General features: G+C 53.2%; 2 protein-coding genes across 6 annotated transcripts in view; both read right to left on the minus strand.

Annotated features, from left to right (window-relative positions):
• GNAI3 (G protein subunit alpha i3) overlaps positions 1-11,946 on the minus strand; it is a 145,191-nt gene that overhangs the window by 117,787 nt on the left and 15,458 nt on the right. The window lies entirely within an intron of this gene.
• On the minus strand, positions 1,491-9,582 carry CYB561D1 (cytochrome b561 family member D1). 5 transcript variants are annotated; one of them, XM_090026368.1, is made up of 3 exons: positions 7,546-9,582; positions 7,187-7,224; positions 1,491-5,332 (listed from the first exon to the last, which is right to left on the minus strand). In XM_090026368.1, the coding sequence occupies exons 1-3, from the start codon at positions 7,670-7,672 to the stop codon at positions 4,787-4,789; spliced, it is 711 nt and encodes a 236-aa protein (XP_089882494.1). In that variant the 5' UTR covers positions 7,673-9,582; the 3' UTR covers positions 1,491-4,786. The 5 variants fall into 5 exon arrangements, with proteins under 5 accessions (XP_089882494.1, XP_089882496.1, XP_089882495.1 ...); XM_090026370.1 differs by having other exon boundaries at positions 7,702-9,130; XM_090026369.1 differs by having other exon boundaries at positions 1,491-5,290; positions 7,546-9,119.

The following is an 11,946-nucleotide window of genomic DNA, read 5'->3' on the forward strand; positions in this document are numbered from 1 at the left end:
CTCCAAGGCAGTAGGCATCCTCTGTCTCAGCCACGAACCATGCATGCTCTCTGGTGCCGAGGGGATGCAGCGGCAGGGTCCCGCTGTTGGCACCAGTGGTGTTGACAGGCCAACGTATCATGGGCATGATGGGAGGAAGGACGGCCTGTTGCCGGCTTGCAATGCAAGCCTGGCACGTGAACGATGAAGGTTCAGTTCAGCACGGTGCCACAGCCCCTTAGTTGCTTAGTGTCTCTGACTCAGTTCCCATCTGTACCTTCAGGATCACAGCACTATCCTGCTTCTCGGTGTGGGAGCGGGCTTCAGAGTAAACACATTAAAGGTCACAAGCTGCTCAGAGACTGAAAATAAAGGCCGTGTCAGTACCACAGACAAATGCATCCCAATATGTTCCAACCATGTCTGCCCTGGGACATGGTCTTCCCCCGCTTTTTGGAGCTGTTTCCCTCCTTCTCTCCCTTGGAGGAAATCCGGTTGCCCATCAGAGGAGCTCTCTAACACTGATCCCAGCCCTCAGTGCTGTCAGCTCTCCCACATGGGCACTGCTCTTGTTTTCCTGATTTCAGACTGAGCTCAGAAGGTCGAACAGGGGGAATCGGGACATCTGGGCTCTGTTCCCGTTAATTTGCAGGGAACTCTTGGCGAGCCTCAGTCTTACCCTGCATGCTGGCATGGTGATTTTGAAGCCCTCTGGCAGTGGGTCACGGCAGGGAGCTGTACATCCAGCCGCAGCCAAAACGTTCCATTTTTTAAACATTTCAAACTTTGTTATACTTTGAAAGGTTCCAAACCTTCCATCTGCGTGCACCCCCTGTGGACATGGTCATAGAGGTGGCCAGCAAGGGGAAGCGGGGTCAAGAGAATTAGTTGATTAATGGCTGTAAAGTGTTTGAGAGCCTCCAAGGACAGGTGCAAAAGTCAGAGCAGAGTGTCACCGATTCCTCTTGCAGCTTCACCAGCTCTGTGACAGGTGTGGGCTGCTACAGTATTACTGCATTCAAGAACTAAATGCAACAAGGCCATTTTAGAGGATTCTGCCCTTGGAGCCTGGCCCCTCCACCATGCTCTGATCATAAAGGGTCCTTTAAGTTTTGCACCAGCTGTGCAAGGCGGGTGAGGGGAACCGCACTTACGGCAGGGGAAAGTTAGGCAAAAAGGCAGCATGGGATCCCCACAGTCACAGCAGCCTGACAAGGCACAGAGAGATCCTAGGGCTGGAGACAAGAAGCTGGAGGAGGCAGGGGGAGCCAGGAGATCCCAGCAGCAGCAGCAGGAGAGTAATGACAGGAGCACAGGGACTGCAGGTTAACCGCTTGGGGACCGCATGCAGCCCACGTGTCATCAGTTGGATGGCCCTGTTTTAAATAAAGACAAAAGGCTTCCAGCATCCCGCACCATAAGGTGTCCAGCTGGGGCACAAAGAAGCACCCCACATACCCCCTCCGCCCCCCATGCACACAGACAGAACACACAGCAGGCAGGTTTGGGGCAATGGTTTTCTTCATTATACACAAAACATATGTCCCACTATGAAGCCCAGTTGTTCGAGGCCCACAGGTTAAGTGCACAGAGTACAGGCTGAGACACAACACACAGGATACAGAGGCCAAACACATTTCTGAACAGCTACAGTGTTATCTGAAATTCAGCAGCCCCCAGAGGAACAGAGGCTATGTCCAGACTCAGGACCGAGGGGTGGGGAGAAGTCCTCTGGAGAAGTACTGTGGGTTCAAGCTGCTGTACAGCGTGATCAGAAGTAGCCAGGAGGCTGAGATCATGGAAAATGAAAACACTCCCTTGTCCCACTTTACTTGTGAGCCTTTATTACTGGAGTTATCATGTTTCACAGAGTCTGAATCCTACTCCCTGCGTCTCCCTTTCCCCCATCCCCCCCGCACGTCATTCTACAGGCCTTTTAGACACCTCTAACCAGCCAGGATATTTTCTCTTACCCGCTCCCAGAGCCCCACTTTTAAAGCTGGCAGTTACAAGGACAGGATACCGGCTCACTCAGCAAGCTGGCATCCAAGTCATCCAAGTCTGAACAGCAAAAGCCAGTGGCTGTGGGATTTGATCGCCGAGGGACTCTTCGGTCCATCTGTGCCCCCATCAGTCCATCCAACCAAGTCACTTGCCTACCTGCTTCCCTCTGCCCCTGGATATTGTGCACTTCCATTCCTGCCATGGACAGGGACAAGGCCTTCACAGTAAGGTCTATGGAGGCAGACACTGCGATAGTCGCTGCGCCTGATGACATGCTGCGTGCTGCTGTACAAACCCCAGCCCCAATTAACATCTCCATGGATGGCATCCCCTCGATGGCAACCATCAGGGCCTGAAAGGTGGGGAGCAAGGTGCAGTGCTCCTAAGATTTCCCCTGCAGCATCAGGGAAAGCTGCTGCTTTCTATGGGCTTCCAAAGGATGGCCAGCTTTTTTATCCTACACTTGCATATCGCAAGAGGTCCTAACAGAGATGGGACTCCCCTTGTGCTAGGTGCTGCAAAACACAAACACAAAGGATGAGAGAAGCTCGTTCCTAAAACTGGAAGCCCTTGTGGCTAAGGCTGCAGAGGAGAACGCCCAGCGAGCACTCTGTGGCAAGCCAGGAAGAACCTCGTGGGAACAGGAGCCCGAGGTAGAAAGTCTTACACTAGGACAGGTGCATATTAATGTAGGGTCCTGAAAGGCCCAACCCTGGGTTTGCGGAGGGCAGGTCTCCCCAATCTCCGAGGGAAGCACCCCCCATATGAAGGCTACGAACCACCTGAAAGGAAAATTGCTGCAATGGCCTGTTACCATCCTTCAGTGACCCCCGAGACAGGAAAAGTTCTCACTCCCAAGCAGCAGGCAAGGCTTAGCTTGCAAGAGTATCAGGCAGGATCCCTGGACACAAATATGAGGAGGGGTTTGTTAGGGTTAACAGAGCAGAAGGGGTTGAAAAGGAAGCCTGTACTTGACTGCTCCTGTCTGCTGCTCACTCCTGGGTCCGAGGGGTTAATTCAGAGGGTCCCACTGCAAACACAGGGCTCTGGGGCTAAGAGAAGTGGGGGCAGACAGACACCGCTGGGCAACCCAGCTGAGTCCAGACATCTCTGTTCTGTTTCATCTCCTCTGGGGTCGGACAGAACAGAAAACAGCACAAGGGTTTACGCAAAACAGTGATGACGTCCAGAGAGAGCAAAGGGCACCAAAACTACCACATGGGTCTCCTCCCCTCTCCTATTAGGCACCCTGCCACGCACACAGCTACCAGCTCCTTCCTCCTGCAAGTGTCACCCGCACTAGCAGAGTGGCTGTGCTCTGCAGAGAATAGCAACCTACTACAGCTGTCAGCTAGCAGAGCTACTCCTTCAGCTCAGTGCTGCACCACTGGGGATGCCAGGTTCAAATCTCAAAATCACCCAATGGGGGTGGTGCTTGGGTGTTTGTTGCACACTACCAGGAGGCTAGCACCCCAGGCTCCTCTCCTGCCCCTCCACAACTACCCCTGACTCATCCTTTCATCCCACTTTTGGATAGTATTAAAAAAAGAAGCAGTTAAATGGACAACTGGTTCATCAGCCCCCTCCTCTCTCAGGGCCATGCACAGACTCATGCACCAGCACTGGTGATACTGATGGCAGATGAAACAGGAAGCAGACTGCCAAGAAAGAGAGTACCCCTGTTCAGGAGGTGCAACGCATGACCTCGTCTGAGCTATTGGAGGCAGAAGGCTCTTACAATCCTGAGATGATGCACAGCAGGATATTTCACCAGGATCTGTGCAAACCCAGTGGCTCACCCAAACAAAGCCCCAGGAGTTCTGCTGCTAACTGTAGACCATGCTGCTGCAAGTCAGAAAGCCCCAACAGTTAATAAATCTATCTTTGGGCTCCATCAGCAAAGCCCTGCCGCAGCCCCCTAACAAACCACAGAAATAGTAAGCTTGATGTCTTCCCATTACAGCAGCTCTGGCCTGAGCTAGCCTAGGTACACACAACTCCCCCTGGCCTCTGCTCCAAGGCAAGGTGCAGACACAGTCTGGCACCACCCAAGGCAGCAAGGTGCAGAAAGCAGGTATTGCAACTAGCTGTGGAAACAGCCCCTTCCCCAGCAGGGCTGCACTGGAACCGGAGGCTCCTGAGTGACTCCCTGGTGCCCAAGGTAAAATCCCAGTTCCCAGTGCCCACCTCACTACTCCTTTACCAGTCTGTGTGTGATCTGGAAATGTGCAGCACGCCAACGGGCACATGCAGCAGAGCCCTTCGCTTACCTGCTGCGTATTTACTGCCTGTACATCAGGACTGCAGCTTCCTGCATCAGTGCCACCAGGCCGTGTGACTCCCATCAGCACAGGATGGAGGCGCCTGCCAGCAACCATTCACCCAAGCATCCTCCTGCCTCTCCTTTTCACTTGTCACAGTTCTAAGCATCAAACTGAAGCAGACTCCCAGGGGCCATTCACCCTCCACCAACGGGTAGGGTCTTTACCCCAGGAAAGCAAGCCAGAGTCATCCCAGCTTCTGGGGGCAGCAGAGACCCGACCTGAGCCAGGAGCTGGACACCAAATCCCAGGCTCTCCTACATTTTTTAAAATGTGGAAGTGCTTTCATGAGAAATGAAGGGACAGCTCAAAGTCTGGAAACTAGAAAACTCTACTACATATGCAAAGGGAAACACATCATCAGTATAAGGCACAGGGATATCCCTCAAATACATACTGCACACAGGTGCACACCCTGTAACAAAGGGAGAGGGGCAGGTTGGTGTCTGGCCCTGGGATGGGCAGAAACACAGGCCAGTGGCTCAGATATTCCCCCTCTTTGCTGGGATGTAAACGCTAATGATCTGGTTCATGACCACGAGGGCTGGGTAGAAGGGTAGTGCCAGGCAGACATACCAGGCCACCCCTTTGATCTGTGCTTGGAACCAGTCCGAGTAGATCCCAAGGGCCACGGTAAAAGTAGCGAGCAGGTAGACCACCAGGCCACAGGTAATGTGGTACAGCCTTAGACGTGCCACAGAGGAGACCCTCAGCAGCTGGGGGAAATGCAAGCAAAGCCCGCAAAGAGCCTGCCCGCAGGTGGCAATGAGAGTCACGACGCCCAGGATACTGTGCCATGAAACAAAGTGCGGATACTCGCTCCGGCTCTTGCTGGAGATGATGAAGCCCAGGCCCAGTGTGGCTGCCACAATCACCAATGTCTGTGCAGTCCAGTGGAGCCGCACCTTCACCTTGCGGGAGCAGAAGCAGAACGGAGAGTTCTCTGGTGAGAAGAGCAGGATGGCTTCGGTCATGCACAGGCAGAACTGAGGATACAGGATACTGTTAGCAGCAGAACAGGTGGGCACCTAGCAGAAACACTTATCAGGGGACTTGCTTGGGGCAGCATGTCATCCCCAAGGCAGAAGGTCACAAAGAGCACTGTAGACAGGTGACAGAGTCAGTACTTCCAGACCTGAGTAGCTTTCACAGGCCAAGTCATTAAAAGACCACAACTAAGAGCATCCTTCCAGCAAGGGACAAGACAGGTCAGCATAAACATGGTGGGAAGCTATTTTCTGTTTCTGAATTACAATGATTTTAGCAAATCACACAGACTCCTGTGTTGTCTTATGCAGAGATCATCAGTGTCGGGGCTTTGCAACTCCAAGTCAAGCTCCATAAGAAACAGCAGCAGTGCTCGTGTGTTGCACCTGGCCCATTTCTTTCCAGGTGGTATTTTTAATTTTAGAAATCCATTCTGAGGTGAATCCTGGGTATAGACTGAGCCCCATTGGCTGGGATGTTCCCTGGTACTACCCATGGTGCTAGTCTTAGGGCAAGAAGTAGGAAGAAGAGACAGGAAGTGGGGAAGATGCAAGGTGATCATTTCTGGCCAGATTTTATTTCTTTTTCTTTTCTTTTTTTAAGAATATCTTCAGGGCACGGCTGTTCCTGAAGACAGGGATGTCAAACTCATAGGGACCCTAGGGACTTCTCACGGGCTGGATAGAGACTGCAGGGCCCCCCATGAGCTGAGCAACCCCATAGTGGTGATTCAAGTGGCATCTGTACTTACGGCTACCAGAGCCATTGTTTCAACCCAGCTCTGCGAACCAGGGAGTTAACACTGCTGATGCTCACTTCTTTCCCCACCACTGATGCTGGCTTCCAAGGGGGGCTACGTTTTCCAGTTTCAGCAGTGGATCAGGGTGGGGAGGGAGGCAAGCGAAGTGAACTCGCTGGGTTTTGGAGCTGTGGCAAAACAACAGGGACTAACACCAGCATAGCACTAGCAGTGAGCCCTGTGAGCCAAATCCGGCCCACAGAGGTGGGTGGTTCAGGCCACGCTAAGCTCTCGGGGCTCTGACATCCCTGCCCTAAGGCCTGTCAAGGCAAAAAGTTTTTCCTGGAGGTTTGGAGATTGAGCTAAATGTTGTCTGTTTGCTTGCTTTCCTTCAGAGCTGTTTTTAAACTAAGTGTTGAAAACTGGGGACTGGAGTCTAGTCAACCCATCCGAGTAATTCGCATCAGGGAAACAGACCCCAGCTCCTGGCAACATCAGGGGATTCACATCCTACTGGATGTCCAGCATCCCCCAGCAGCACAGCGCATCTTCCCGATGCTTGCTAGCAGCCATTCGGCTCCCAAGAAAATCCCTTTGCCCCATGCCTCCTTCCCTTTCAGCCAGCTTGCACCCTGATCAGGAGCTCTGAAACCAGCCTGAAACCCGAAGAGAGCTTGCTTACAGCTAAGAGCAGAGGGATTGGTATATACTTAGGCTTCAAGAGGGTGCTGTCCTGACTAGCAAGAGGCAATACAATCATTACAGACACCAGATTGTTTGCTTTACTAGAGAAATACTACGTGCATGTCTCTCCAAGCACCACACTCACACTAAAATTCGGGGTATCAAACTTCAGGGTGAAAAGGAGCCGGCTCAGACATGCAAGTCCTCAGGAAGGCGGCATTTCCTGCGGGTGCCTGCGGCGGATCACAGCCCGAGCCCATTCTGCTCCTGTGCATCGCTCCCAGATTTATGCTTCTCCCGTGTCAAGTGAATACATATTGCTGAGGGAGGCGCCGTCTGGTTCCCAAGCCAGCAGGAGCCTGGCAAGGGAAGCTAGATGTGCACGCTAGCATCTCCAAAACGAGGCAAGGCAGATATAAAGCTTGGGATGTTTATGGGAGAGAAAGGTGGGGGGAGACGGATTGCAACTTACAGCTATCGACATGAACACGGGATGCCAAGAAAAGAGACCTGGAAAAGAAAAGAAACAGCGCTTAGTCAGGCCTCAACGCCGGGCGCAAATTCTGCAAAATGGGCCCAGCACGATTCGCACTGCTGGGACGCCCCCCACCCCCTGCCTGCGGACGACCTGGGGGGCTGATTTATATTCTGCAGGGGAATGTAAGAAGTTGCGGGGAAGGGGGGAAACAGGGCCGGCACCTCCATCCTCCCAGCTCGTCCCCACCCCTTCAACTGCTTGCAGCAGGCGGCGCTCAGGCTGCCTCAGGCGGGGAACGGGACAAGCGCCCGCGGCCCGGACCCCCGCCCGCGCGGGGCAGCCGGGGCACTCACTGGTGCCGGGCCGCGAGAGCAGCAGCAGCAGCAGCGCGAGGCCGAGCGCCGCCAGGTGCGCCAGGAGCCCGGGGCCGCGCCGCAGGCAGCGGGGGAGCCCGGCCCCGGCCCCGGCCCCGGCTGGCATGGCGGGCGGGCGCGCAGGGGAAGCCGCACCTGCGGGCGGGGCCAGGTGTGTGGCGGGCGGGCCCTGCCCTCCTGCTGCAGCAAACGGGGGCCTGGCCGGCACCTTCCCGCCTCCTGCCGCGTCACATCCCCGCTCCGACAGCTCCCCGCGGGCAGCGCCCAGGCCTCTCGGCCCCCGCGGCGGCAGGCCCGTCCCCAGCGCCCGCCCTGGGCCTCCCCCCGGGCAGGGGTCGCACTCGGTGGCCGCACAGGCCCCTTTCGGCCTACTGCCCACACGAGCAGGGTGCCGAGAAAGGAGGCCTGGAGAAGAAAAGGAACGGCGCTGAGGGTCAGGGCCCCGGCTTTGCGGTCTCTTTGTGAGGCCTCAGTCGGGGTCCTTTTTAATCTGTTTGATATTGTCTGGTTCCTAATCAAACGTTAAAAAAAAAAAGTTCTTGCTCAACGCCTTTATTCAGATACAACTTCATTAGCAGGGCTTTGGATGATGATGGAGCAGCGGCGGGCAAGATGTGGCCCATGGGGCCCTAAAAAATTAGAAAAGCCGTATAGATCTGCCTGTAGCTGCCTGGCGCGTGGCCCTCGATGCTTGCTAAAACTCAGGAAGCGGCTCTCTGCCCAAAATAATTGCCTGCCCCTGTGATGGAGAGACCATTGCGCACCTCCTGCGGCGCTGTCCTTATGCCAAGGGGGGTCGGCCGGCTCCTGGAAGAGGTGGCAGGGATGAGGCGGCGCTGTACTAAAGAGGGGGGTCCCACCGGTTTGTGCCCTGTGTCAGGAGCGCCCCGTGGCAATGCAGGAACCTGCAGGCAACAGACACACGGCGCTTGAGGAAACAGATGGCCTCCAAATGTTTCTGGAGTGAACTCCAGTCCTACCACTGAAAAGCGGTGGGAAGAGGACGGAGAAGTGGCCAGCTCCACTTGGCAAAGGGACTTTTGGCGCAGGCGGTTCAACAACCCTCCGAGAGGCGGAGTGGTCAGTGACGGCGAAGACAACGGTGACACAAGCGGACCCCGAAGCAGTGACAGTGACAACAGCAGTGTCAGTAGCGGAAATAACAGTGAGAGCAACAGTGACAGCGACCAAGACAGGGAATAAGCGGACAGTGTAAAACCCAACAGCGGGGTGAAAACTAAGAGACTGGGTTATGGAAAGGACTGCTGGGAGCACGGGGGCATTGCTTGTAGTCTAGGGCTTTGGCTGGTGCTTTCTCATAGTGGTCTTAGTCTGCATTGGATGACCCTCAATCCATCCCAGAGTTTGCAATGCGACCATTGTAATATGTGCACAGGTTTTAAATGCATTTTAAGGTTTGTGTAGCGATGCTTATCTGGGATATGTATAAAACGATACATAGTTTAAAAAAAAAAAAGTCTTGGGATTCAGATGCCCCCACTGAGACATTTGATCTGAGCCAAGCAAGACTGCCCTGAACTATCTCATCTTAGCCTTTTTGTCTACCCGGGTCTTAAAAGCCTCTATGAACAGGGCCTGTTCCAGTACTTTACTGCCCTCACCATGAGAGTTTTTCCTAATATCCAACCTGAATTTCCCTTGCTGCAACCTGAGATCATTGCTCCTCAGATCCTCGGCTCACAGCACAGGGCACTGCCCCTCCCCCAGCTTGGACTCAGTCCCAGCACCCTGATTCAAGAGAACCAGGTCTGAAATGACTCCAAGAGGTTTGAGCATCTAGAAGAAGAGGGGGGGCAAGGCACTTCCCCTCCCCACCTCAGTGCTGGCCCCACTCTGGAGCGCCTGGCCTGCTCTCAGAGTCCTCTGCCTTCAAGAGAAGTATTGTGATGCTCCTCTGTAAATCCATAGCACATTTGCACCTTGGAGATGTTGCCCAGCTCTGGTCCCTGCACCCCAGAAAGGAGCTAGAAGAACTAGAGGAAGGGACCAAGAAGAGCTACAAGGATCATTAGCAGTATGAGGAGAGACTAGAGGCCAGGCCTGTTCTGTTTAGAAAGGAGATGCTTGAGGGGGAACAGGAGAAGAGCTTGCAAAACACTAAATGGCAAAGAAAGTCAATAGGGATTTATTACTGACTCTCTCTCTCTCTCTCACCAGGCAAGAACTAGGGGTCCCAACATGAAATTAGCAGGTAGCGGGTTTAAAGTGAATACAAGGCAGCTGTTCTTCATCCAGCGTCATCAAAGGCCAGAACTCGTGGTCACCGGACATGGTGGAAGCTGGCAGTTTAGCCATTCACAAAGGGACTAGGACACATGCTTGGAGGAAAGGGGCATCAGTAGCTTTTGAGCGTGAGAGCAGGGGGCACGGCCTCTGAACCGGAACTTCCTAGATGTTAAATGCTGGAGGCTGCAAGTGAGAGAGGAACAGGGGGGAAAAACCTTGGCCATACCCTCTTCATTTTCCCTTTCAGTATTTGCTCTCTGCCTCTGTATGGCACAGGAGACTGGGCAAGATGGACCTAGGGTCTGGCCCTGCAAATAGTAGTTCTTATGTCTTTCAAAAAAGACAAGATTCCCTCTTGCAATTTCAGGCCCGCTGGAATTAAGACTCCGTTGAACTGTGGATCAGACCGAGGCATGCCTTCTTTGATGTTAAACTGAATAATGCAGCCTTAGCCCCTAAGCATATTAGTAAAGCTTCTAGTTTCTTTTTACCTGGAGAAAAGTAGGTACTGTGTTATATGGGGTGATACACCACACCATCTGCATCCTCCTTTTCAAAATCCAGTATCTGCCCATGGCTCTCCCAGCAAGTGCCTTACCAGTGATGCATGCAGCATGAGGACACATGCAGCTCTGGGGTGAAACTGCCTGACACAGCATCGGGGGGAAAATTCTGTAGAAAGCAGGGTAGATCTGCACCTTATAGACTAACCAGAATAGAGAGAGATCACAAGCTTTCATGATCTGAAGCTGGCTTCATCAGATGCTGCAAAACAATGTGGTCAAAGATGCTTGAAGCTCTCCCTGCTGTACAGAAAACGCCTCAAGCCGAGAGCCTCTCTCTCCATGGACCACAGACTAAAGTCTCAAGGTCAACATTAGCATCTGAAAGTACTCTGCACAGGCACTACAGCTGTTAGAGAGAAGGAAAGATGCTCTGGCCATGGACTTTGTGCAAAAGGTTGTGCAGCCATTATCTTGGATAACCTTAGCCACCCCCTTGCACGCTGGCTTAGTGGGTTTATTGGAAAGTTCAAATGTCACCCCAATAACCGACTTTGCAGGCCCTGCTCTTCATGTCTTCCTTGCAACCTGGATGGAACAAGCCAACCTTCCTGTCTTCACTGCTATCTTACTTCCGAGATGCATAACTTGCTGTACCTTATTGGATGCTAAATAGGTTCCTTAAGTGGGTTGCCTGAGGTCTGTGTGGTTCAAATTGAGGTGGCAAGTCTTGCTGAGGCAGGAGGGAGCAGGGATAGCAGCTCTACCAAGTGCATAAGCCAAACGGGAAGGTTTGACTGTGGGCTGTATTCTGCCTAACTCACAGTCCCATCGACTCACCTTGGCAGGTAGTTGGGTTTAGTGGAAAATGAGAGAATCAGTGTGTGTTCACACCTTTGCTGTAATGGTGCCGTTACTCTGCAGATTTTAATGCCTAAGAGATTTGGGGCTGCCGATGTGAAACTGTCCCATGGAGGTGAGGAATATTTCTCTGCACCACAGAACCATTTCATAACACCCCAGCCACTGCTTGGGATTGGATCAGGAACTCCTGAGCCTGAGATGAGACTGTGGTGGATAAGCAGCATGGACAGCAGAGACTCAGGGATGGAGCTGTCATGAAGTTGCCCAGACAGCGCAGGGGTATCAAATCTATGACCTATGGGCCAGATCCAGACTGCAGAGTTCCATAATTTAGCCCCTAGTGCTGCCCCATATACAAACCCAGCCCCCGGTCCCTGCCAGTGCTTGGACCAGAAGAAACAGTCAGGGGATAAGGGAATACTTTCTGTGTGAGGGTGCTGCAGCAGACCGTGTCGCCAGACCTACCAATTTCTGAGTGTTTGTTGCCCTCCTGCCTGACTTCAGGCTAACGTGGTTAACTACCTCTCTACTCCATGTCCTAGGTGCAATACTTGATACGTTACCTGGTGACATTTTGATCACTTCAAGTCTGCAACTTTCTAAAGCCTGTCTGACAAATTTCTGCTTTCAAGAGCTGGTGACACTCGGAGCTGCTCAGCTACATCCACCTCCAGGCACTGCCAGCAAGTGGTGCCACCCCAACACAGAGCTGACAGGAGCGAATGTTCAAAGCCCTGCCACCAGGGGCCAATTCCCTTCCCCTATC

This window comes from Crocodylus siamensis, chromosome 13 (genome assembly GCF_052110815.1).
Source record: "Crocodylus siamensis isolate JL-2025a chromosome 13, ASM5211081v1, whole genome shotgun sequence".
Taxonomy (NCBI): Eukaryota; Metazoa; Chordata; order Crocodylia; family Crocodylidae; genus Crocodylus; species Crocodylus siamensis.

Excerpts from the sequence above, each read along its gene's own strand:
- CYB561D1 (XM_090026368.1), bottom strand. The coding sequence starts at position 7,672 with ATGCCAGCCGGGGCCGGGGCCGGGGCCGGGCTCCCCCGCTGCCTGCGG. Across the intron at positions 7,225-7,545 it reads GCTCTCGCGGCCCGGCACCA|GTCTCTTTTCTTGGCATCCC; the intron begins GTGAGTGCCCCG and ends TTTCTTTTCCAG. Across the intron at positions 5,333-7,186 it reads CCGTGTTCATGTCGATAGCT|GTGCCCACCTGTTCTGCTGC; the intron begins GTAAGTTGCAAT and ends TGTTTCTGCTAG.